Genomic DNA, 26526 nt, shown 5'->3' with positions numbered 1-26526 from the left:
TAAACTTTGAAAGTTTCCAGTACTATACTTTTCCATTTGCAACCCTAGGCGCTGTAGAATAAAATAAACATTTTAGCATAAGTATAATACAGGAAGGCACAATTTATAGTCCAATATTTACGCGTGTTTTTGGGAAGATGGATTTGGGGGGCAAGTGTTTAAATTGTGCAGTATTTAGCAATCATAATAAGAGTCTGGTAGCCAAAGTTGTGATGTGTGTGTAGCATGAATGTGTGTGTATGTGTGTGTGGATGACTGTATATCCGTGTGTATGTGTGTGTGGATGACTGTATATCTGTGTGTGTGTGTGTGTGTGTGTGTGTGTGTGTGTGTGTGTGTGTGTGTGTGTGCGTGTGTGTGTGTGCTTGCTAAGGAGCAGAGAGTCAGTGCAGGTGGTCAGTCAAGTTCAAGTGTTCAGCAGTCTGATGGCTTGTAACGTCTGCCCAACGGTAAGGGAGTGAACAGCTCCTGGCTGGGGTGTGTGGGGTCCTTGATGATGTCGCGGGCCTTCCTCAGGCACCATTTTGAGTAGTCACCATTCTTTTTATTTTTTAACTACCTATCAAGTTTTTTTTCTGGTAACTATACTGTGAAGTGTCTTCTTGATATTTGAAGTCTTAAACTATGGTATGTTTTGATCAATTCTGTTTTTGTCTTTTACATATATTTTTCTATGTCACTTATTGTTTATCCAAACCACATTTTCTCTGAGTTTTGACATTTTAGACACTGGTGTATAACTGCCATTGTAGCTGCCAAACATTTTATATTTCAATTTCTGCATATTTATTTGTTTGTCATCTGGTGGAGTGTACAACAACATATTTTTCTCACTCACAGTGAAAATATTGTTTTCCCCATTTTGCTATAAGGCAGAATATCAATAAACCACCCACTCAAACTCGGCTTGTGCTTAATTGCGAGTCATCCAATCTTACAGCTTCTATATCCATTCACATACCTGGCAGCAGATTATCTTGCTTTAGTTTAGACGTGTGATTTTATTCTTGCTTGAGGAGACCATGATGGACTAATCTTCTGAGGCATCAACCATGCTGAGTTTAACAGAGACAAAACACAGTGGTCACAGTGGTCTGACCAATCTGCTTCGACAGGGGGGCATGTTCTTTTCTCAATCGATGGCTCTCTCCCACTGCTATGTCAATGGGCCATAGTGTGGTTGTTCATTTTATAATGTCTTTTCCACCTGTGCTCAATCATCATCTGATTTCTCACCCTTCTCATGACTTCTGAGTGGCAGAATGTGATGTGTATATCATGTCATGTTAACCATTATCAAAGCTGAAGGCAGTGGACCAGTTGAAGATATGAATAGATGGGTTCTTCAGGTTGTTTTACAGGTACACAAGCATAGTGTTTGTATTGTATTGTCTAACGTTCAGGTCGTTTTACAGATAGCCATGAAGTTAATGTCAATTGCCAACTGAATCTGTCCGACCAACAAGTGTTTGAAACACAACCATTGTGTTTCTATTTTATTGTCTAACGTTCAGACGAGATTGTCTGACATCATAAGAGCAAGATGGTAGTAAAGCCAACTCAGCAACTCTGTTCATTCCCTCCCCCTCATAGGGATTTACAGTGCATCAAATGCACAACTTAATCATTGACCATGATGACACATTCTATTTTCTGACTGGTCTCCATTCTGTTTTCTGACTCTAGTCGCCATTCTGTTTTCTGACTCTAGTCTCCATTCTGTTTTCTGACTCTAGTCTCCATTCTGTTTTCTGACTCTAGTCTCCATTCTGTTTTCTGACTGGTCTCCATTCTGTTTTCTGACTGGTCTCCATTCTGTTTTCTGACTGGTCTCCATTCTGTTTTCTGACTGTAGTCTCCATTCTGTTTTCTGACTCTAGTCTCCATTCTGTTTTCTGACTGGTCTCCATTCTGTTTTCTGACTCTAGTCTCCATTCTGTTTTCTGACTCTAGTCTCCATTCTGTTTTCTGACTCTAGTCTCCATTCTGTTTTCTGACTGGTCTCCATTCTGTTTTCTGACTGGTCTCCATTCTGTTTTCTGACACTTGTATCCATTCTGTTTTGTGACTCTAGTCTCCATTCTGTTTTCTGACTGGTCTCCATTCTGTTTTCTGACTCCCGAGTGGCGCAGCGGTCTAAGGCACTGCATCTCAGTCCTTGAGGCGTCACTACAGACACCCTGAGTCGAATCCAGGCTGTATCACAACCGGACGCGATTGGGAGTCCCATAGGGCCTCGCACAATTTGCCCAGCGTCATCCGGGTTTGGCCGGTGTAAGCTGTCATTGTAAATAAGAATTTGTTCTTAACTGACTTGCCTGGTTAAATAAAATAAAAAAATTAAAAGGGGGGCATGTTCCCTCCTCTGCTTCCTGAAATCGACAACTAACTCCTTTGTTTTGCTGACCTTTAGGGAGAGATTGTTGTCATGACACCACAATGCTAGTTAACTTACCTCCTCCCTATAGGCTGATTCATTGTTGTTGGTTATCAGGCCTACAACTGTGGTGTCATCAGCAAACTTGATGATAGAGTTGGGTGTTGTGCAAAACCACACAGTCGTGGGTGAACAGGGAGTACAGCAGAGGGCTGAGGACACACCCCTGGGGGGCCCCAGTGTGGAGGAGGTGTTGTTGCCAATCCTCACAGTCCAGGATCCAGTTGCAGAGAGTGGTATCCAGACCCAGGGTTCTGAGCTTGGTGTTGAGCTTGGAGGGAACAATAGTGTTGAATGCTGAACTGTAGTCAATAAACAGCATTCTCACATAGGTGTGCCTCTTGTCCAGATGTGTTACAGCCGTGTGAATAGCGATGGAAATTGCATCTTCCATGGATCTGTTAGAGTGGTAGGTAAATTGGAGTGGGTCCAGTGTGCCTGGCATGCTGGCCTTGATGTGGGCCATGACCAGCCTCTCAAAGCACTTTACGATGACCGGGGTGAGTGCAACAGGGCATGTCACCTTGTCCTTCTTGGAGACTGGGACAAAGGTGTTCTCTTTGAAGCAGGTGGGGACTACAGCCTGGGACAGGTTTAATATGTCAAAAAAGACACCCGCCAGCTGGCCAGCGCACACTCTGAGGATGCGGCCAGGGATGCCATCTGGGCCAGCGGCTTTGAGAGTATTCACTCATTTTCCTCACGTCAGCCTCGGAGAGTATAAGCACCTAGTCGTACGGAGCAGCGAGAGTCTTTGGTGTTGTCTGCCTCAAAGTGAGCATAGAATGTGTTAAACTCATCTGGGTGGGAGGCTTCGGTGGGCACCACACAGCTGGATTTGCCTTTGTACTCCGTGATAGTCCATAGTCCTTGCCACATGTGTTGCGAGTCTGAGTTGTTGAACATTAATTAAAGTTTGAGTCTGTATTGTCTTTTTGCATCCCAAATGGATGTGAGGAGGTCGTACCTGCTCACCTTGTACACGTAACGCACCGCCGAGTCATCAGCGTTCGTTCTGCTGACAATGAATGCTGCAGTACGGGCTTTCAGCATTGTACGGATTTCTCCGTTCATCCAGGGTTTTTGGTTGGGGTATGTCCGGATTGTTATTGTGGGAGGCACAATGATGAAGAAGGCACAGTGAAGGCACAGTGGTTTTTGGTTGGGGTATGTCCGGATTGCTATTGTGGGAGGCACAATGATGGAGAGGGTACAGTGAAGGCACAGTGAAGAAGGCACAGTGATGCCAAAACGTTGGTGGTTTACCCAATAAATTACTGGGTGTTTATATATAGAGTGTGCGACTCTATTTTTTATTGCGTGCAGTTTATCGCTGTTACACGGAACCCAAACCGGCTGTGCACGTGCGCCATCGTGCGCTATCGTGCATAAATGTATTTTGTCCCCCTACACCAAACGTAATCACGACACGCAGGTTAAAATATCAAAACAAACTCTGAACCAATGACATTAATTTGGGGACAGGTCGAAAAGCCTTAAACATGTATGGCAATTTAGCTAGTTAGCTTGCACTTGCTAGCTAATTTGGCCTATTTAGCTAGCTTGCTGTTGCTTGCTAATTTGTCCTGGGATATAAACATTGAGTTATTTTACCTGAAATGCATAAGGTCCTCTACTCCGACAATTAATCCACACATAAAACGGCCAACCAAATCGTTTCTAGTCATCTCTCCTCCTTCCAGGCTTTTTCATCTTTGAACTTATACGGTGATCGGCATCTAAACTTTCATAGTATTACCACGACAACCGGAAAAACAGTTCGTCTTTCAATCACCCACGTGGGTATAACCAATGAGGAGATGGGAGAGGCAGGACTTTCAGCGTGATCTGCGTCAGAAATAGAAAGGAGTTCTATTTTAGCCCTTGGCATCGCAGACACTCGTTGGTGCACGCGAGCAGTGTGGATGCAATAATTGAATAACATGGATTTCTAAATTTATTTTGCGACGCTCGCACATGCGATGTGTCCGGTCTGGTTAGCATGTTAGCCAGAACCTCGACACAAAATCATTTGTGTGTGTTTGTGTGTGTGTGTGTGGTACAACATCATCAACACATTTGGGAGTGGGACAACAGTAGACTAAAGAAAAAATACTAACATTTATATTTTTTGTAAAGTGATCCTTTAACTTTAATCTCCCCACTCACCCACATTGCACCCAGATCCCCTTCATGCTCACCTAGCAGCGATGAGGTCCAGCAGGTGTTGCCAGCGCTCGCTGACCTTGCTGAGTTTGTGTTGTATCTCTGCAGCCTTGCTTTCATGACTGGCCCTGGCCAAGCGCTCCCCCATCACCTGCAGCTGCTGCTTATTCTCCTGGGCCACACCGATCTCTTCCTGGTAGTCCTGGGAGAGAGGGATTGCAAAAGGATGTTGTGAGAAGGTATGAGATCGAGATTGAGAGAGTGTGTGTGTCTGCGTGTGCGTGTGTGTGTGTGTGCGTGTGAGTGTGTGTATTGTTGTGTGTTTTGATCATGAATATGTATGAATGAGTGTGTATTTATATGTCATGTTTATGTCTTTGTGAGTGTGTGTGTAATGTGTGTAATCACCTTGCGCAGCTTCTCGATCATCTCCTGGATGCTGATGTCTCCATTCTGAGACACCTTGCTCTCCATCTGGGTGAGCCACTCACACAGGTCCTTGTTCTTCTCGTTAAACACTGCCCACTCATTCAGCTTCTCACTCACCTGCTGCCTGCGCAGGGACAGCTATGGAGGGGAGGAGGGGGGTGCGGGGTGGGGGGTCAGAGGAGGAGGGCGCAGAAGAAAAAGACAATATCTGGAGTCAATTAAAACTCTTTGAAACAGCAACCACAATGCATGCCAAGCTCCCAGCCCTGTGCAGTTATCTATGCATATCCTCTCTGCCGGAACCAAACTAACCCCGACCTTACATTATCTCTAAGGCACAATGACACTGTGTGTGAGTGACGTCCGGAACATAAGCAATAGATATGCTTACTGAACACACAGCATATGGACTTCATCACAGTTAAGACACCACTGCCGTGTCTCTATTCACTGTGCTAAAGAGCCATGCACACTCAGGCCAAGCTAACAATGTGTAACAGATATATAGCCCACTGATTATTTTAACATAATGCGTAATGATCTGGGCACAGACTGATTAGATGACTTTTGTATCTGAGGGAGCAGGGCCAGAGACACTCAAGTCTAGGCTGGGTGGTAAAGCATTGACTATAGAGATACACAGTCAGACACTCTAGTATTATTTGTATTCATTATCCCCAATTTTGTGATATCCAATTGTATTTAGGATGTGCTGAACACATTGTAGATGTGCCAGGTGAGTTATGGTTCATGACGTGCGTGTGTGTGTGTGTGTACCTGCTGACATACACTACCGTTCAAAAGTTTGTGGTCACTTAGAAATGTCAGTGTTTTTGAAAGAAAAGCACATTTTTTGTCCATTAAAATAACATCAAATTGAACAGAAATACAGTGTAGACATTGTTAATGTTGTAAATTACTATTGAAGCTGGAAATGGCTGATTTAGATCTCGTACAACGCCGTGTACTACTCCCTTCACAGAACAGCGCAAACTGGCCCTAACCAGAATAGAAAGAGAAGTGGGAGGCCCCGGTACATAACTGAGCAAGAGGACAAGTACATTAGAGCGTCTAGATTGAGAAACAGACGCCTCACAAGTCCTCAACTGGCAGCTTCATTAAATAGTACCCACAAAACACGTCTCAACGTCAACAGTGAAGAGGCGACTCTGGGATGCTGGCCTTCTAGGCATAGTTCATCTGTCCAGTGGCTGTGTTCTTTTGCCCATCTTAATCTTTTCTTTTTATTGGCCAGTCTGAGATATGGCTTTTTCTTTGCAACTCTGCCTAGATGGCTGGCATCCCGGAGTCGCCTCTTCACTGTTGACGTTGAGACTGGTGTTTTGCGGGTACTATTTAATGAAGCTGCCAGTTGAGGACTTGTGAGGCGTCTGTTTCTCAAACTAGACGCTAATGTACTTGTCCTCTTGCACAGTTGTGCACCGGGGCCTCCCACTCCTCTTTCTATTCTGGTTAGAGACAGTTTGTGCTGTTCTGTGAAGGGAGTAGTACACGGCGTTGTACGAGATCTTCAGTTTCATGGCTATTTCTCACATGGAATAGCCTTTATTTCTCAGAAAAAGAATAGACTGACGAGTTTCAGAAGAAAGGTATTTGTTTCTGGCCATTTTGAGCCTGTAATCGAAACCACAAATGCTGACGCTCCAGATACTCAACTAGTCTAAAGAAGGCCAGTTTTATTGCTTCTTTAATCAGGACAACAGTTTTCAGCTGTGCTAACATAATTGCAAAAGGGTTTTCTAATGATCAATTAGCCTTTTAAAATGATAAACTTGGATTAGCTAACACAACGTGACATTGGAACACAGGAGTGATGGTTGCTGATAATGGGCCTCTGTACGCCTACGTAGATATTCCATAAAAAAATGTGCAGTTTCCAGCTTCAATAGTCATTTACAACATTAACAAAGTCTACACTGTATTTCTGATCAATTTGATGTTATTTTAATGGACAAAAAAATGTGCTTTTCTTTCAAAAACAAGGACATTTCTAAGTGACCCCAAACTTTTGAACGATAGTGTATATCCTCCCACTGTGGGTGTGTGTGTGTGCTCGCCAGGTGTGTCTACCTGGTGACAGATCTCCTCCCACTGGCGCTGCAGCAGCAGGAGGCGGTCCTGCAGGACTGTGAGGTCATCAGCACTGACCACGCCCTCCAGAGAATCCCTCAGCAGGAACAGAGAGGTGAGGTCATCAGTCCAGCCATCCACATTGCTCTCTAACTCCTACACCACACAGAGAGATGATGGGTTAGAGAGAGAGGATACACACACATAAAGGTAATCCATCACACTCCCGATACAGCTCTTCAACTACTTAACATTCATTGAAAGAGAGGTACACAACACGCAAACACAATCATTTAAACTAATATACAGGAATGCAGAGTAGGGCTGGACAATATGGGCAAAATATCATATCATGGTATTTTTCAAATTTTGACGGTATTTCATGTTTTTGATGAATAAAAGTTGTACATTTGCTTTATGAGTAGTGTGTGACCCTAGGGTGGAAACACATATATTCAAAATGATTTCAATGGGTCTTTCTCCATTCTGATTGTTTTATAATGTTCAATTTAACTTCAACCTAAAATAATTTCCTGCATTTCCATGCGATTTTGTTGCATGTGCTGCATTGACCATGCAGACTGAACGAAAGTGTCTCGTGGTCAAGCAACAACAAATGCTCTCCTTGAGGGAAGGGGTGGGACTAGGTCTGTGTGGAAAGCGGCATGGAGAGAGGAAGCGGAGAGGGATGACTCAAGTAGCTTAGTAAACTATACAAATGGACATTACACACAGCGTATAACATTTAACAAACCAAACATTCAAATACCTTTATAGGAGGTAAAGCAAAAACCCAAACCGGTCCGTGCACCAATACCAGTATATAGTAAAATATGGTAACCGCCCAGCCCTAATGCAGAGCTGAGCAAATCTTTTTAGGTTTGAGAAGATTGTAACAAAATATTATATAGACTAACTGAGCCTAGCCAACCTGAGCGTCACACAAGGCTAAAACAAGCTATCTAATCTGTTGTTTGAGCACCACTGCATCACCAGATGGTGCTGCGGATGATGAGTCATAAAAGCCACAGAAAACACTAGGAGGACGTGTCTTCAGCTGAAAACATGACAAAGGCTAAATCAATCATAAAAAATGATGTATGAAGCACAGCATCTTAAGGGCTAGAATTTCCTCCTAGATGGAAACAGAACCAACAACATTATCTTAGTGTTAAGTCTTAGGCGTAAAACAGGGAAATCTAACATTGTATCAAACCTTAATTGCTAAGACTGAACACAAAAATAGGCAAGGACAGAATAAAAATAAAATCTGTCTGAACTGTCTGCAAACCAAAGCCAAAACAATACACAACACAAATATTAGCAACTAGGCTCACGTCTTCCTTGCCAGTGTGTCAGCTATTTACTAACGGTTTGTGTTGCAGGTGGATTACGCTAGGCAATTTCATATTATGCAATAAGTTAACACACACACACACAGAAAGCTGATGCCCTGGCAGAGGCTAACCATGCTACTGGCCCTTCCCCCTAAGGAGTAGAGGACATGTCATGCATGAAACATCACTGTGTGAGTACAGTGCACACAGCAAACAGAGTGTCACTGTGTGAGTACAGTGCACACAGCCAACAGAGTGTCATTGTGTGAGTACAGTGCACACAGCCAACAGAGTGTCACTGTGTGAGTACAGTGCACACAGCCAACAGAGTGTCACTGTGTGAGTACAGTGCACACAGCCAACAGAGTGTCACTGTGTGAGTACAGTGCACACAGCCAACAGAGTGTCACTGTGTGAGTACAGTGCACACAGCCAACAGAGCGTCACTGTGTGAGTACAGTGCACACAGCCAACAGAGTGTCACTGTGTGAGTACAGTGCACACAGCCAACAGAGTGTCACTGTGTGAGTACAGTGCACACAGCCAACAGAGTGTCACTGTGTGAGTACAGTGCACACAGCCAACAGAGTGTCACTGTGTGAGTACAGTGCACACAGCCAACAGAGTGTCACTGTGTGAGTACAGTGCACACAGCCAACAGAGTGTCACTGTGTGAGTACAGTGCACACAGCCAACAGAGTGTCACTGTGTGAGTACAGTGCACACAGCCAACAGAGTGTGATCATGGTGTGTCTGCACAGATCAGAGATGGTCATGAAGCAGGGAACATGAAATACAACATGCAGTCCAAATCGGTCCTGCATTTTACATTTGCTTATTACTACATTGTGAAAACAAAGAGCTAGTTACACAGGGATCCCCAACATAACAACACCAAGCCAGTGATACACAGCAGACACAATGTTGTAATGTGGAATCTGAGGAATACGTGTCACTGAGTCGAGATTAGAAAGACGGATGGAGCCCTCTGGACAAATCCAGGAGTCTGTGTGTGTGTGTGTGTGTGTGTGTGTGTGTGTGTGTGTGTGTGTGTGTGTGTGTGTGTGTGTGTGTGTGTGTGTGTGTGTGTGTGTGTGTGTGTGTGTGTGTGTGTGTGTGTGTGTGTGTGTGTGTGTGTGTGTGTGTGTGTGTCTCTCACCTTGCAGCGGACTTGCTCAGAGTGCAGCTCCTCATGGTTGTCTGGTAGAGGCAGGGACAGCTTCCTCTTAAAGGCCCTCAGCTTCTCCAAAGACGCAGCTATACCCTTCTCACAGCGGCCCCAGTCCTACACACACACAAATACACACTCTTTAGAGATCGAGCACGGCACCTTCCAGTAGCTCTGATGCCACATACGCTCTCAATGTCAACACACTCTCTCTCTCTCTCTCTCTCTCTCGCTCTCTCTCGCTCTCTCTCTCTCTCTCGCTCTCTCTCTCGCTCTCTCTCTCTCTCTCTCGCTCTCTCTCTCTCTCTCTCTGTCACCACTTGCCGGTGTTGCTGCTGTTACTGCGGATCTGCCTAGATTCAATAGCGCAGGAGTAGCAAAACATTCTCCCTGCAGTAGCAGCAGTGATGGCGAGAGAGAGAGAGAGAGAGAGAGAGAGAGAGAGAGAGAGAGAGAGAGAGAGAGAGAGAGAGAGAGAGAGAGAGAGAGAGACGTAGAATACACAACCATCTATCAACATAGTTAACAGACTACTGAGCAGTGTAACAATACAGCTACAGGCACTGACTAGCAATATCCAAGGCTAGAGTGAGATGGTAGAATTACATAAGCCAGAGAACCAACATCATTAAAAGAACAGAGGTTGAATTAATGGCCATGGTCAGAGATAAAACAATACTTAGAGCCGGACGCAAAAGTAATACTTGAAGAAGAACCACAATTCTCCAAAATAGAATAGCCGGAGCAGAGTACCTAGAGTACCAGTGGCTAGCTGTCTCAGGATCGAGTCCTCACTCGAGGGGAGGAGGAGGGAGAATATAGCCATCTTCCTTTACTAAAGCCTATAAACTGCGTCACATACACAGCCCTCTTTAAAAAAGACTGCTCTTTCAGCCCATAAAATCTGCTTCTTTCCATGGCTTCATCTCTGATTATGTCTGAGTGACTGCACACTGCCTGGAGCCTGTCTGTGTGTGTGTGTGTGTGTGTGTGTGTGTGTGTGTGTGTGTGTGTGTGTGTGTGTGTGTGTGTGTGTGTGTGTGTGTGTGTGTGTGTGTGTGTGTGTGTGTGTGTGTGTGTGTGCGTGCGTGCGTGCGCGCGTGTGTGCTCATGCACATACTTTTACACTGCTGACACTCACTCACTATCTGTCTGTTGTTCCTTCTTCTATTCCTGGCAGTGGTTAGGCTGCACTCTGGACAGCATGCATAATAGATGTGATCATTTGGTTTCACTGTCCTGCATTTTAAACCAGCACTGCTCCTCATTTGGCTTCATACTGTATGTACTGCAGACCCCCAGGCCCTCTTTCATATGACCTTTATACTGCTGGCTGCATACAGGATGAGCTGCTAGCTTAGCATATGATGCTAATTCATATTCTGATCAAATTAGAGAGGTTGAACTAACATGCATACCAATGCAATGTAGCAATATCATAAATACATTGCATCCCAATGTGATGCAGCAATAGAGATCCATGCAAGAGCATATCAGGTAAAACGTAAGCTCTGGTTCAAACTAGGTGATCCAAAAATAGACACTCTGTCATCACACTGGCAATGGAGAGAAATAAAAAATGGTGCTGGCTCCTGCTGAAGGAGACTAGCACCCGGACTGGTGACAACAACCCAATCATGCCTGGCAAGGAATCTACTGTACAGCATATGGTTTCAGTCTGGGTACATGGCAAGCACTTGGAAAGCTTAGTCACGGAACACTCAAATATAGAAATGTGTTGTGTAGAACAGACTTGATTCTTGATCATGTAAAATAGGCAATCAAAGCACAATCTGGAAGGTGACAGAGGGCTGTCTAAACATTACACCCAACTGAATAAACAACAATGTCCCATGCAGGCAGTTTGGTTACGTGTTGGTTGTGTGTTAGTTGAGTGTTGGTTCTTGGTTGAGTGTAGGTTGAGTGTTGGCTGTGGGTTAGTTGTGTGTTGGTTTTGTGTTGGTTGTGGTTTGTTGTATTTTGGTTGTGGTTTGTTGTATTTTGGTTGTGGTTTGGTGGTTTGTGTTGGTTGAGTGTTAGTTGTTGTTGGGTTGTGTGTTTTTTTTTGCCAGGGGGGTAGATCAGCTTTAATATTGCAGATAGATTGTAGGTTCTATACATTTTTGAATCAATTCTAATCCCCCTTAGTTTTTTTTAATCTTAATTGGAGTAAACTAATGGACAACTATACTTCTATTGCTACTTAGAGCTATTTCGCTCATATAAGCAAATTTGCTCTTTTTTATCTGAGCATGGTACTGTATTTTGAATACAAATCAATCTGGGTTTAGGCTAGGGCATTGCATTATCACAGAAACCACATTAGTTGTTAATTATATAGTCAATGCTTTAGGCGTTAAAATGAATTGTGCTGCCTTGTTTGTGGACCTGTCAAAAGCGTTTGATACGGTTGATCATGCTATTTTATTGAACAAGTTGTCCTCGATTGGCCTGGGCTCTGACAACTGCTCTTGGTTTCATGATTATCTAAGTGTAGAAACTCAGGTCATAGGGATTGATGGGGTTAAGTAAGAATTTCTTGAAGTACATAAAGGTGTTCTGCAGGGGTCGATTCCAGGACCAGTTCTTATCACTATTTCTATTTATATAGCAGTTTTATATTTTATCTACACTGAACAAAAATATAAACGCAACATGCAACAATTTCAAAGACTTTACTGAGTTACAGTTCAAAAAAGGAAATCAGTCAATTGAAATAAATTAATTAGGCCATAATACAGTTGAAGTCGGAAGTTTACATAGACTTGGTTGGAGTCATTAAAACTCAGCTCATGAAACATTGGACCAACACTTGACATGTTCCATTTATATTTCAGTTCATTGTACATGCAGATTATATTATTTGGTAGCCCTTACCCGGACTACTGACCTGGCTGTGACAAGGCTACAGTCCCATTACCCCGACTACTGACCTGGCTGTGACAAGGCTACAGTCCCATTACCCCGACTACTGACCTGGCTGTGACAAGGCTACAGTCCCATTACCCCGACTACTGACCTGGCTGTGACAAGGCTACAGTCCCATTACCCCGACTACTGACCTGGCTGTGACAAGGCTACAGTCCCATTACCCCGACTACTGACCTGGCTATGACAAGGCTACAGTCCCATTACCCTGACTACTGACCTGGCTGTGACAAGGCTACAGTCCCATTACCCCGACTACTGACCTGGCTGTGACAAGGCTACAGTCCCATTACCCCGACTACTGACCTGGCTGTGACAAGGCTACGGTCCCATTACCCCGACTACTGACCTGGCTGTGACAAGGCTACAGTCCCATTACCCCGACTACTGACCTGGCTGTGACAAGGCTACGGTCCCATTACCCCGACTACTGACCTGGCTATGACAAGGCTACAGTCCCATTACCCCGACTACTGACCTGGCTGTGACAAGGCTACAGTCCCATTACCCTGACTACTGACCTGGCTGTGACAAGGCTACAGTCCCATTACCCCGACTACTGACCTGGCTGTGACAAGGCTACAGTCCCATTACCCTGACTACTGACCTGGCTGTGACAAGGCCACAGTCCCATTACCCTGACTACTGACCTGGCTGTGACAAGGCTACAGTCCCATTACCCTGACTACTGACCTGACTACTGACCTGGCTGTGACAAGAATACAGTCCCATTACCCTGACTACTGACCTGGCTGTGACAAGGCTACAGTCCCATTACCCTGACTACTGACCTGGCTGTGACAAGGCTACAGTCCCATTACCCTGACTACTCACCTGGCTGTGACAAGGCTACAGTCCCATTACCCTGACTACTGACCTGACTACTGACCTGGCTGTGACAAGAATACAGTCCCATTACCCCGACTACTGACCTGGCTGTGACAAGGCTACAGTCCCATTACCCCGACTACTGACCTGGCTGTGACAAGGCTACAGTCCCATTACCCTGACTACTGACCTGATTACTGACCTGGCTGTGACAAGGCTACAGTCCCATTACCCTGACTACTCACCTGGCTGTGACAAGGCTACAGTCCCATTACCCCGACTACTGACCTGGCTGTGACAAGGCTACAGTCCCATTACCCCGACTACTGACCTGGCTGTGACAAGGCCACAGTCCCATTACCCTGACTACTGACCTGGCTGTGACAAGGCTACAGTCCCATTACCCCGACTACTGACCTGGCTGTGACAAGGCTACAGTCCCATTACCCTGACTACTGACCTGATTACTGACCTGGCTGTGACAAGGCTACAGTCCCATTACCCTGACTACTGACCTGACTACTGACCTGGCTGTGACAAGAATACAGTCCCATTTTGCAGCTGTGCAGGAAGCATAACTTGTGCTTAATATGGGCAAAACGAAATACATGTTGTTTTCAAGTTCTTGTAAGATTGTCTCAGATGAATTACATCTTCACTCATCAGATGGTTCTATAATCAAACAAGTCTCTGCATACAAATACCTTGGTATTTAGATTGACAATAATTTATTGTTTAAAAAACATACGAATGAGCTTGTTAAGAAATTAATATTTAAAGTGGGCTTTTTTTTACAAACAAATCCTGTCTCTCTCTAGTCAGCAGGAAGAATATTGTGCAGTCAACCTTTCTACCTTTTCTTGATTACGGTGATACTATTTATCAAAGTGCAGCTGCCTCTACTCTTAAACCCCTGGATGCTGATTTTCATGGAGCCTTTCGTTTTATCACAGAAAATAGTTTTATTACTCATCACTGTATTCTTTACCAAAAGGTTGTCTTGTCCCCTTTGAAGTCACGTATGTCACATCATTACACTCTTTGTTTACAATGCCCTGCTCCACAAATTTCCGACTTACCTAACTTCGATATTAAGATTTATAATTACAAGTTATCAAACAGGGTTGGTTAACTCTGGAGACTCCTTTGGTTTAGAGAGTGGACAGAGGAATGTTATAATGAAGAACGAGTTTGTTTTAGTTGATTGTGTTTAGTGTTTTGTACATATTTATGTTTGTCTGTGCAATTTGTGTCGTGCTGTATTTTACTTGTTTTATAGTGTATACAATTTTTTTGTTCTATGAAATTGTATATGCAGGGCTCCCTTAAAAAAGAGACACTGGTCTCAATGGTGGCTCCCTGCTAAAAAAGATCATATATATATTTGAATCCTAATTTCCTCTTTCTTCAAGTGCTGGATTTTCACCCACAGCACCCAATCCACCATTCATTTTATTCCAACCCTCTGATGCCCACAGATGAACCAATCCTTCCCAGTATAATGCCATTTTGCTATTTACTTTTGCAATTCATCCCTCCAAAATTTCTACCAATATTGCTCTAAAAATAAATACTTTACCCAAGAGTATAATGATATTTCCCATTGACTGATCGTGATTTTTCAGATCCCCTAACAATACAGTTTGCAGGTCCATCTGAACCCCGATATTATGACTTAACAACCATTTCTGGAACTAACTCCAAAATCGAGCCACCGATGGACAGTACCAGAAATAAAACCAAATTTGTTGTGGCAGGCTGCTCAAGGCTGACTGTTCAATGCCCCATATATTGAGCATTGTTTTTGTATCAAGTATTTTATATAATAGCTTAAATTGAAGCGAACGGATTGATGTATCAATTGTTGTTTTATATGTCAGTTCATAGACCCGATGCCAAGGTATTGGGACATCAAAAACCTGTTCTAACAATTCAATGGTCATAATAACTAGGTATGTTGGTTGTGTGCTGGTTGTGGGTTGGTTGTGTGTTTGTTGTGGGTTGGTTGTGTGTTGGTTGAATGTAGGATGTGTGTTGATTGTGGGTTGGTTGAGTGTTGGCTGTGGGTTGGTAGTGGTTGGGTTGTGGTTGAGTTGTGTGTTGGTTGTGGTTTGGTTGTGTGTTGGTTGTGTGGTGCTTATGGTTTGGTTGTGTGGTGGTTGTGGTTTGGTTGTGTGTTGGTTGTGGAATGACAGACCTTGAGCAAGCTTAGCAGCTCTCTCTTCTGTTCGTCCAATCGGACGTTGGCATGTCTCCAGCACTCCTGCATGTCCATCAGCTCCGTCTGCAGGGCTGACTCCGCCCTGGCGTCAGCTGACAGGAGCAGGCTCCGCCCCGCCTCCACCGCCAGAATGTAACCACCCTGCTGCCTCTGGAGCACACGCTCCCTTAACTAGGGGGAGAAGGTTTGGGTTTACTGTCAGTCTTTATTGTGGGAAATATATAATGAAGTTATATGGAATGTATATTTATTGTCCAGTCTATGTGTTATTACACTGACTACATTGTTAAACCTCAGCAATACAAAAACATTGTGTGAACACTGAAATGTTTATAACTTTTATTGAAGCTTTTTGCCAGCTACAGGTCACAATATATCACATAGAGGACAAGTATGTCTATTCCACCCACCTGTATCTGGTCCAACATGGTCCTGGCCTGCTGTAAGGCCACCGCCTCTCCCTGTTGATGCACTTCCGGGTCGCGAGACACTTCCTGTATCCATCGCCGCAGCTTCTCCGACATCTCCCTGTAGCGCTGCCATTGGCGGACCAGGCTGTCAATTATCCCTCTCCTTTGTTGGGCCCGCCTCACAACACCCTGCCATTGGTTACCCAGCAGAGCCAGTTTCAGGCTGAAGTCATCCCTGCAGGAAAGAGAGAGAGATTTACCCCAAATAAACCATTATGTGTGTGTGTGTGTGTGTGTGTGTGTGTGTGTGTGTGTGTGTGTGTGTGTGTGTGTGTGTGTGTGTGTGTGTGTGTGTGTGTTTGTGTGTGTGTGTGTTCCTTACCTGTCGTCCACCTGTCCCTGGTCCAGCAGGCGATGGCCATCACTGATGATGGAGTAGAGAATCTGCTGCCTGCTGAACATTTCTGCCTGGAACAACTATACAGAAACATTTACAGAGATCAACATACAGGTACAGAGAAACAGCTTACAAGCCCATGCCCCCCTGCCCCTAACCTCCATCCCTCCCCTGACACCCCCCCCCCCACTCCTCTCACCTCCCTCCCTCCTCCTATCCTCACCTCATGGTCTCTCTGCTGCTCCAGCAGGCTGTGGTAGTTCCCAGAGGTCTCAGCGGCCAGCTTTTGTTCCGTCTGGGACAGGAAGTCCATCCAGTCCTCACACTTCTGCAGGAAGCTCTGCTGCTGCAGCAACACCGCCTGCAGCTTACTGAGGAGGGAGACACGAGATAGCACAGAGTCACACAACAGATTGTAACACCTTTATCCATCCTGTGGAACAATAACAACATAATGAACATGCAACATGGAGTTCTTGTTTTTCAACCTACATCCTATCGTTAGTAAATTAGAGTAACACACAATGAGATAGGAATGGCTTGATAAGTGCAACGCATGTGTAACTATTGTTCTGTATGTGAAGACGTTAATGAAGCAACCTGAATCTCTCAGTCAGGTGTGCGGAGTGGGAGGTCCAGGCTCTGTTGAGGCTCTGGAGGCGTTTGATCTCACTGTCGTTCAGGGGAAGTCTGTAGGCCAGCTCATTCACACGCTCTAGATCAGGAGAATGGCTGCTCAACTTACACATCTGGCTCTGGAGAGGGAGGAAGGGATTTAAGAGATGTTCTGAATTTATAGTGCAATAGAGGCAATATAGAAGCAATTGAAGAAGCAATAGTGTTATTAAGGATTCAACAGAGGTTCAGCTCAGTTGTCAGACATGTTTACCTTGAGTTTTTCCATGCGCTCCTGTATGACAGTGAGGTCCGGTGTTCCGACTGGGTCGGACTCCCTCAGAACCTCTTCAGCCTCCTCAGCCTGACAGGTCAGAGAGTCCAACTGCTCTTTAAAACGCTCACAGTCCTCAGCTCCACACTAGAGAGGGAGAAATAGAGGGGGTACAAAAGTATGAATGTACTGTATATAGTGTACATTAAGGGTGTTTGGACATGTGGACACTGCTCTACTGTGTGCTTGTGACGCTGTAGCACAGACGACCCACCTGCAGTACTTCCTGCTGCCTGTGAAGGGCATGCTCCAGCGTTGCTAGGCGATGTGTGAGTGACAGGCAGTCTGATTGGAGGGCTGCCATGGAAGAGGCATCAACCTGAGTCTTCAGCTGTTGCCCCAGCTGCTGGAGCTGTAGTAGAGACTGTTGTACTGTTGCCTGGGCACCCAGCAACTCCTACACAACAACAACAACAACACAGCTATGAGGATTGGAATTGGAGGACGAAATACTGTGAACTTGGTTCTGTAAGAGTAAGGTCAGAAGGCAAAACTGAATAGCATCACTAAACGATAGAGGGCTTTTCTCCTCTGAAAGAGAAGTTACTATTACTGTCCTCCATGCTTGGCAACTGAAACCCTTTTCTACATCTTCACTGTGGAGTTTCTATAATTTAAACACAGAAAATAAACCGTTTTGGCTCTACTGTACTGTGTATCACCAGCCCTGCCAGCCTCCCTCACCCTGTTAGGTCTGTGCGGCACTTTGGCCTAACAGTCTGAAAGGTCTTTTGTCATGGTGCGCTGGGTCTGTATTCAGACACACACACTGGGTGTAATTTGGCCACCTACCGAAGGGCTAGGGCCTTCGGTACTTCTTTGAAACACGCTGACAGGCAGTTTCTATGCTTATTCACATGAGAGCAAGGCTGCATTCTTCACTAAAAGCTAGGCTTTCAGAAAGGAAATGTATATCTAAGGAAAACTGCTGTGTGGCAGATCGTCTCTAATTTTATCTTGCCGATTCACCCTCTGAATGACCAAAATACAAAATCCATGTTTCAATTGTCTCAACGCTTAAAAATCCTTCTTTAACCTGTCTCCTCCCCTTCATCTACACTGACTGAAGTGGATTTAACAAGTGACATCAATAAGGGATCATGACTTTCACCTGGATTCACCTGGTCAGTCTATGTCACGGAAAGAGCAGGTGTTCCTAATGTTTTGTACACTCAGTGTATGTCATTTAGGTGCATTCATTGCTTACGCTGCAGTCTCTAATCCATGCGTTGCTTTCCTCTTCCGTGACGTCTCTGTCGGTGGCACTCTTGAGCAGCCTGTCGGCCCTCTCCTCCTGTCTGTGTACAGCAGAGACACACTGGTCATACAGCTCTGTGTAGCGCTGCCACAGACCCAGCAGAGCCTTGCTGCTCCTCAGCTGTTCTGAGATCTGCTCCAGCAGACCGTTCCACCTGAGACAGAGGAAGATAATAAGTTAGGATCTGAACTGGGAGCAGTTGTGACACCGAACCGAAAATAGTGTTGCACTTGCATCAAGTGTCACATACTGTTCTAAGATAAGCCAACCGTTACTGTGTATACTGAGTGATAACATTCCAGACTCCTAGCTCACAGTGGGCCCCAGGAAGATTAGCTGTTGCAACTGTAACAGCTAATGGGGATCCAAATCCCCATTACCCTGCAGCCCTTCTTCAATGCCCACCTGATGTTGACGTCCCGGAGGGCTCCGTCCAGTGTTTCTGCCACAGACGGGTGGCACTCTGTCAGCAGCTGATGTGTGACAGAGCCAAACTTCCTCAGACTGCTCTCCTGCTTGTCTAACTCCTCCTGCAGGTTCTGAACACGTACATAGCGCCGGGTCAATGACAAAGATAAAACACAGAGAATCTGTTCACTCTCTACAAACAAATCAGGCTAAATGTTGTAATGCTATTACATGACAATTCAACAATCTAAATTTAACTTCAATCTTGACCTCTTGCCTTCCTATGACAATCTTGCCTTCATTCTGCATAGTATTTTTTCTTCGATTTTGTTATTCAAAATGTTTCCCATGTTATTCCAACCTCAGGGTAATGTTGAGGTTGTATTTTAGTTGTGTTTTGGTTGTATTTTAGTTGTGTTTTGATTGTATTTTGGTTGTATTTTAGTTGTGTTTCGGTTGTCTTACCTCCAGGCTTTCCACCTGTTGCTGTACAGCCTCCAGGGAGCCTGTGAGCAGGTGTAGCCGGGACACGGAGTACCTCCCCTCCATCAGGTAACCGTTGATCTCCTCAGCAGCACGGCGGTACAGAGTCCACTGCTCCAGCACTGACCGCAGGCTCACCTTCATCTGACCAATCTGGAGGGCCGCGGAGAGAGGACATTATGTTCCACAGTTCGTTTTTTTTACTATTGTCAGGGAATTCTCTGAAAGCCATGGGGGTTAAATTGGGATTATAATAAAGTGAAGCCAGTTCAGACAGGAAACCTGAGTGTTTGCATCAGCTGATAGCAACTATGCTCTGGTGTTTCATGCTGTTGCTGTAACATGCTGTAAATTCGCTATGCATTGTCTGTTTTCTGCTAGCCCACCACCACGCCAGCCTCCACCTGTCTCTTTTCCAATAGGGTGGATTGGTAAAGCTATACCACGCTCACTGCCTGTAGTTTGTTGTTATGTTAATGATTTCAGCATTGCTATGGCAGTGAGCTACCCCGAAGCTGCAGAGTCTACCGCCAAGACCTAAAGTATTGTAATTGACTTTCTAATAAATGGTTAAACAAATACTGGTGTTTTCTGTCTGAATTGAGGTTAGATTTGGATATGGTACTCTAGGTGGTGAAACTGTTCCTAAAATGTAAACAAAATCTGTCAGATGAATTGTGTGAGTGTCATGGTATCAGTCTGCAGAATTGTCTATAAACCCACCATATTGTCCAGGTTGGTCCAGGACTGGTTCAACCCTTTAAGGGTCTCCATAACAACAGAGCAGGCCTGCCCCCTCTTTTCCTGGATGAGTCTGCTCCCTCTCTCTTCAGCTTTCTCTAAATCCTTCTCTTTCTCCTTCACTAACTCTTCCAACTCCTGAGCAAGAGAATGAGAGGGAATAGAAAGATAAACAACATAAGAAAACAAATATGATAGATGAATTAGAACTGATCTGAGGTTAGAAAACTTACTGTGAAGAGAATATTTGCTTGTAGGTGTAATGGGAAATTGTGAATGGTGTTAATGCTGTATCCATGTCCCTACCTGACAGTCTTTGAGTGCATTCTGCACCGATGCTACGTCATCTATCCTGTGTCTCTTCTTCAGTTTGTCTTCTTGCAGGGTCAGCCAGGTCTTCAGGGCCTGAACACCATTCTCATGCTCCATCCAGCCCTCCAACAGGCCTTCCAACAGCTGGATCTGGGGTACACACACAGCAACATGTCACACAACAAGAACAACAACTGCCATCAATGTCTGAAAGGCAAAGCATGAACTTGAGAGATCAGCGTGTAGATCGTTGACTTGTCTTTCACCTAAATCTTGTTGTTCTGGCTATCAAACAGTTACTGATGACATCTATCCAAAAGGTGTGGGGGGGGCTTTCAGAAACATCATTCCTCCAGGCCAATGGGGGGGGGGGGGCGGTAGCTACCTTCTCAATGATGAGGCCTTGCAGTATCTGCCAGCGGCGATTCATGGCTCCCAGGCGCTCGGCGAAGTCGGTCTTGTCGCTGCGCTTCCCCTCCACATCTTGACTACTGATCTGGAGCACCGACTGGTTGACGAAGTCCACCGTCAGCTGTTTACATGTCAGGTCTATACTGAACCCCTGGAGAGACAGACAGGGGAATGGGAGAGGGGAGGTGAGAGAAAGAGAAAGAGATGGGAGGGAGATAGAGGGTGGGGGAGAGAGAGCGAGAGATGGGAGGGAGAGAGAAAGATGGGAGAGAGAGATAAGAGGGAGCAAGAGAGAGATGGAAGGGAGAGAGAGTGGGTAGATGTGGGAAAGTATAGAGACAGGATACATTGAGTAACGGGAGAGAGTGGGACAGCAGAGACAGAAAAAGGGTGAGAGAGAGAGATAAATTGTCACAACACTCATATAAATCATTACAATGATGCTCTGATTTTGTTTTAGCAATGTCTCTGAGAGGAGTACCTCTACTACACTATCTTACCTTGTACTTCTGTAGGTAGTCCTGAACAACCTCTGACCCCACTGCTCCCATGATCCTCTGCTGGTCCTCCGCTATCACGTTCTCCATGAGAGACATCCAGCTCATCAGCTCTGTGATGGCGTGACGCGACGCCAGCTTCTCCATCTGCAGCTGCAGGCACAAACACATGTTACAAGCTGCATCTCTCCATTTCCCAGTTCTCAGTGGACTGACACCACAGACACCACAGACACCACAGACACCACAGACACCACAGCAGGAGGCATTTCTTTAGTTATAACATTCCTAACTTATGAATTAGTTACAAAATGTGTTACTCTACATATTAAGCTAAACAATGGTAGCAAGTTAACAAACTTTAGACTGATCCCATACCTGGTGTAGTTTTTCCTGTACCACTGGGATGCGTGTGAACAGCTCAGCCCACTGGGTGTCCACCTGGGCCAGAGCTGATCTCAGACCAGCCGTGTCCACCCTCTTCAGCCGCAGCAGCTGGTTGCCTGTACTCAGCACTGAGGAGCGCAGAGATGACTTCGCATCCACCTCCTTAGAGAACTCCTACAGGGGGAGAGAAAGAGAGAGAGAGGGGGAGATGAGCTTTCATTCCTTTTGTTAGATCATTGCACATGTTGGTGTAAAGAACACGACTGCACATAGGACCCAGAGGTTTTCTTGGCCAGCTGACGTGACCAAGAAAAAGCTTGTTCTATCTACAGCATGCATGTATAAATACATTTCTCTGGGATATGTGTAGGCCTATCTATCTGGTGTAACTTGAGGTCTCTCAGTCTCACTCACCAGGAAGGCATACAGGTGGTCTCTGACCGTCTCCAGCTCCTGAGGTACGGTCACAGACTGTGTGGTCCAGAACTCCAGACGGTCCAGAGCTGACCGCAACCACTGACTCAACTCTGCTGACTCACTCTGGTACCTGTAAGGTCACATGATATAACAGCAGCAAATGTTTAGTTCTAGGATTAGTGTTTCATGTTTAGTTCTGGGATTAGTGTTTCATGTTTAGTTCTGGGATTAGTGTTTCATGTTTAGTTCTAGGATTAGTGTTTCATGTTTAGTTCGGGGATTAGTGTTTCATGTTTAGTTCTGGGATTAGTGTTTCATGTATAGTTCTGGGATTAGTGTTTCGTGTTTAGTTCTGGGATTAGTGTTTCGTGTTTAGTTCTGGGATTAGTGTTTAGTGTTTAGTTCTGGGATTAGTGTTTCGTGTATAGTTCTGGGATTAGTGTTTCATGTATAGTTCTGGGATTAGTGTTTCATGTATAGTTCTGGGATTAGTGTTTAGTGTTTAGTTCTGGGATTAGTGTTTCGTGTTTAGTTCTGGGATTAGTGTTTCGTGTTTAGTTCTGGGATTAGTGTTTCGTGTTTAGTTCTGGGATTAGTGTTTCATGTATAGTTCTGGGATTAGTGTTTAGTGTTTAGTTCTGGGATTAGTGTTTAGTGTTTAGTTCTGGGATTAGTGTTTCGTGTTTAGTTCTGGGATTAGTGTTTCGTGTTTAGTTCTGGGATTAGTGTTTCGTGTTTAGTTCTGGGATTAGTGTTTAGTGTTTAGTTCTGGGATTAGTGTTTCATGTTTAGTTCTAGGATTAGTGTTTCATGTATAGTTCTGGGATTAGTGTTTCGTGTTTAGTTCTGGGATTAGTGTTTAGTGTTTAGTTCGGGGATTAGTGTTTCGTGTTTAGTTCTGGGATTAGTGTTTCGTGTTTAGTTCTGGGATTAGTGTTTCATGTATAGTTCTGGGATTAGTGTTTCATGTATAGTTCTGGGATTAGTGTTTCGTGTTTAGTTCTGGGATTAGTGTTTCATGTTTAGTTCTAGGATTAGTGTTTCATGTATAGTTCTGGGATTAGTGTTTCGTGTTTAGTTCTGGGATTAGTGTTTAGTGTTTAGTTCGGGGATTAGTGTTTCGTGTTTAGTTCTGGGATTAGTGTTTCATGTTTAGTTCTGGGATTAGTGTTTCATGTTTAGTTCTGGGATTAGTGTTTCGTGTTTAGTTCTGGGATTAGTGTTTCATGTATAGTTCTGGGATTAGTGTTTCGTGTTTAGTTCTGGGATTAGTGTTTCATGTTTAGTTCTGGGATTCAATTTTAAAAACGTACTTAGCTAGTCTGGACCCATACTGTAGTGTATCTTCCACCGTTGGCATACATGGTTAAAATTAGCAATAGCATATACAGCGTAGAAACACAACACAATGACTACTTCTATGATATACAATATCTATTCAGGCTAATACCCCGCAATAACTTTAAACCAAACCCACTCTCCTCCTCTCCCCCACCCCCTCCCCTCTCCTCCTCTTCCCTCTTCTCTCCCACCTCCCCTCTCCCCCTCCCCTCTCCTCTGACCTGCTCCAGTGTTTGAGGGTGGAGTCGAAGCGGTGCAGCTCCTTGTTGACCTTGGTGGTGGAGCAGAGCCAGTGTTCCCCTAGCTGGGTGAGTTGGTTCTCCAGGTCTGAGCAACACACAGACAGCAGCAGCCTCTTCCCCTCTTCCATCACCTGGTAGAGCTGGGGCTGGTGCTCTGTCAGGCTGGTCTTCAGACGCTATAGACGGGAAGGAGGAGAGGTGAGAGGTATGGATCAGAAAACAATGACCTGTAAGTCACAGTACCCAATACCAAGGTGTTTCAATACCACGTGCAAGGAGAACACAAACATGTATACCCGGGGGACACCTGTATGTGTATCCATGGGGGAGATACATTGAATTCAGTTACGTTTTTATTGATTTCCATTGCAACAAGGGAACATGTTAAAATAATCGGTCTTGTGCCAGGTCAATCAGTAGGTGTGTATGATGAGAGGTGTGTGCTGTGTACCTGGTAGAGAGTGATCCTGTCACTGAGTCTCTCCTCTGTCTCCTCCACCAGGCCCACCGTAGGGATACTACACTCTACTGCCTCCAGCTGCCTGTACAGAGCCTGGTAGTCCTCCACCAGCATGCTCCACGACTGGGACAGACAACAGACAGACAACAGACAGACAACAGACAGACAGACAGCACAGAGAGAGAGAGAGAGAGAGAGAGAGAGAGAGAGAAGGGAGGGGAAAGGGTTAATATTATACTGTTCATCCAATCACTTTGCCATTCATCATTTCATCAATTTGTCGGTCTGTTAATTTATTGTTGTCATCTACTGTGACTGACCTAGAGGTGGAATTATTAAACAAATCAGTCTCTCTCTCTCTCTCTCTCTCTCTCTCTCTCTCTCTCTCTCTCTCTCTCTCTCTCTCTCTCTCTCTCTCTCTCTCTCTCTCTCTCTCTCTCTCTCTCTCTCTCTCTCTCTCTCTCTCTCTCTCTCTCTCTCTCTCTCTCTCTCTCTCTCTCTCTCTCTCTCTCTCACTCCATTCCTTCTTCCATCCATCCACATCCATCCACAAAAAAAGCATCGAACCAGTCCACCAACCCAATTACCCAATCCCTCCTTCAGTAGCAAGTAACCATTCCCCTCTTGCTTCCCTAAGTAAGAGACCATCCCACTCTTACCTCCAGTATTCCTTCCAGCTCGACCCCTCTACGGTGGGCCTGTTTGAGGACGTTGTTGGCTAGGGCCAGGGTCTCCTCCAGGACCTGGCTCTCCCTCTGGACCACCAGGCCGCTCACCTTACTGTAGAATGTCTGGGTCAGGATCATATGACACTCCAAACCCTGGAAAAACTCCTGGGGAGAGGAGGGGGTGGGAGGGTGAGAGAGAAAGAGAAGATGTGGTAGGACAAATGTCATGAATTGAGAGTGGAAAAACGCATTGTGACCTTAAAAATAAGCAACACTAAAGAACACCATGAGGTTATTACTATGTTTAGGACCCTGACATGACAATGTGACAGCCCACCAAATAATGTTTGAGTGTGGACATTTATCGTTAGCTTAACGTGTAATATCACCAAACTCTCTTTTTGAAGGCCCGACCTTGTGCTTGTCCAGGAGTATCTGCACTTCTATGACAGAGCCCACGGTCATCTTCTGGTCGGCGGCCATCTTGTCCTGTGCGGTGTCGACCAGGTCGGTGAGGTCATGCAGGGCACTCTCGTACTGGGCCTTCAGAGACAGGCTGTGGTTCAAACTGCTACGCCTGGAGCCTACCATCAACACCAGCTCCTCGTAGGCATCCTATAGACATCGGTTACAGATAATACAGTGCATCAAACATACACTACACATCCTGGGTCAGATATCAGACAGTAGTTAGGGTTGATATGAGGGGCCACCCCCCTTGTTAACAAAACCCCCCATATTCACAGCACCGCCTCACCACCCCTGCACAACCAGTACCTTCCCCCCTGTTAACCTTTGACAATTCATCACCTGACTGTTTTAATCATACAGAATGTATTACACAGTATATATTGAACACAGGTTATATGACAGTGTTATTAGGAGACAGAGTTGTGTTGTTACCTGAAGTTTGAGAAGCTCCTGGTTGGAGATCTGGTCAGGCTGTCGTCCCTCCGCTCTGCTCCTGAGCTCTGCTACTCTCTGCTCAAACTCCCTCAGACCATCCTCCACCTCGGATAATGTCTGTTCATGAAAAAGGACTGTGTTAAATGGGTGTGCGTGTGTGTGTGTGTGTGTCTGTGCGCGCATGTGTCTATTACTATCACTGTACCTCCATCTGTTTGGGTGCAGGCCTGTCTATGGCTCCAGCCATCCTCTGCAGCAGCTGGTGTTTACTCTCACTGAGAGCTGTGAACAGCAGCCTTAGCTCCGTCTGGTGGAGAGGAGACAGGAGAGATGGAGGTCAAAGGTTAGCAATGATGACAATGACGAATGGTAGACATGCAGACCTTTATATTGCACGCACACACGCACACACACACACGCACACACACACACACACACACACACACACACACACACACACACACACACACACACACACACACACACACACACACACACACACACACACACACACACACACACACACACACACACACACACACACACACACACACACACACACACACACACACACACACACTAGCTACCTGGAAGCCGGTGTGTTCCTGCAGTCGGTCTCTCATACAGTCACAGT

General features: G+C 45.2%; 1 protein-coding gene across 1 annotated transcript in view; it reads right to left on the bottom strand.

Annotated features, from left to right (window-relative positions):
- Window positions 1–26526, bottom strand: part of syne1a (spectrin repeat containing, nuclear envelope 1a) — a 138702-nt gene that overhangs the window by 21994 nt on the left and 90182 nt on the right. The window contains exons 75-101 of the mRNA XM_045720948.1: window positions 26480–26526; window positions 26098–26199; window positions 25890–26009; window positions 25401–25601; window positions 24978–25151; window positions 24310–24441; window positions 23838–24034; window positions 22273–22405; window positions 21850–22032; window positions 21475–21624; window positions 20949–21125; window positions 20558–20713; window positions 20234–20389; window positions 19493–19663; window positions 19025–19158; window positions 18569–18773; window positions 17576–17758; window positions 17302–17448; window positions 17013–17167; window positions 16636–16783; window positions 16398–16492; window positions 16016–16250; window positions 15582–15776; window positions 9620–9745; window positions 7124–7279; window positions 5012–5170; window positions 4639–4805 (exon numbers count right to left, since the gene is read on the bottom strand). The exon at window positions 26480–26526 is cut by the window's right edge and continues 187 nt beyond it. Coding sequence (XP_045576904.1) covers window positions 4639–4805; window positions 5012–5170; window positions 7124–7279; window positions 9620–9745; window positions 15582–15776; window positions 16016–16250; window positions 16398–16492; window positions 16636–16783; window positions 17013–17167; window positions 17302–17448; window positions 17576–17758; window positions 18569–18773; window positions 19025–19158; window positions 19493–19663; window positions 20234–20389; window positions 20558–20713; window positions 20949–21125; window positions 21475–21624; window positions 21850–22032; window positions 22273–22405; window positions 23838–24034; window positions 24310–24441; window positions 24978–25151; window positions 25401–25601; window positions 25890–26009; window positions 26098–26199; window positions 26480–26526 — 4204 coding nt within the window. The remainder of the gene's footprint in view (window positions 1–4638; window positions 4806–5011; window positions 5171–7123; window positions 7280–9619; window positions 9746–15581; window positions 15777–16015; window positions 16251–16397; window positions 16493–16635; window positions 16784–17012; window positions 17168–17301; window positions 17449–17575; window positions 17759–18568; window positions 18774–19024; window positions 19159–19492; window positions 19664–20233; window positions 20390–20557; window positions 20714–20948; window positions 21126–21474; window positions 21625–21849; window positions 22033–22272; window positions 22406–23837; window positions 24035–24309; window positions 24442–24977; window positions 25152–25400; window positions 25602–25889; window positions 26010–26097; window positions 26200–26479) is intronic.

Source organism: Salmo salar, chromosome ssa06 (assembly GCF_905237065.1).
Source record: "Salmo salar chromosome ssa06, Ssal_v3.1, whole genome shotgun sequence".
NCBI lineage: Eukaryota > Metazoa > Chordata > Actinopteri > Salmoniformes > Salmonidae > Salmo > Salmo salar.
This window is presented reverse-complemented; position numbering and strand designations above follow the sequence as displayed.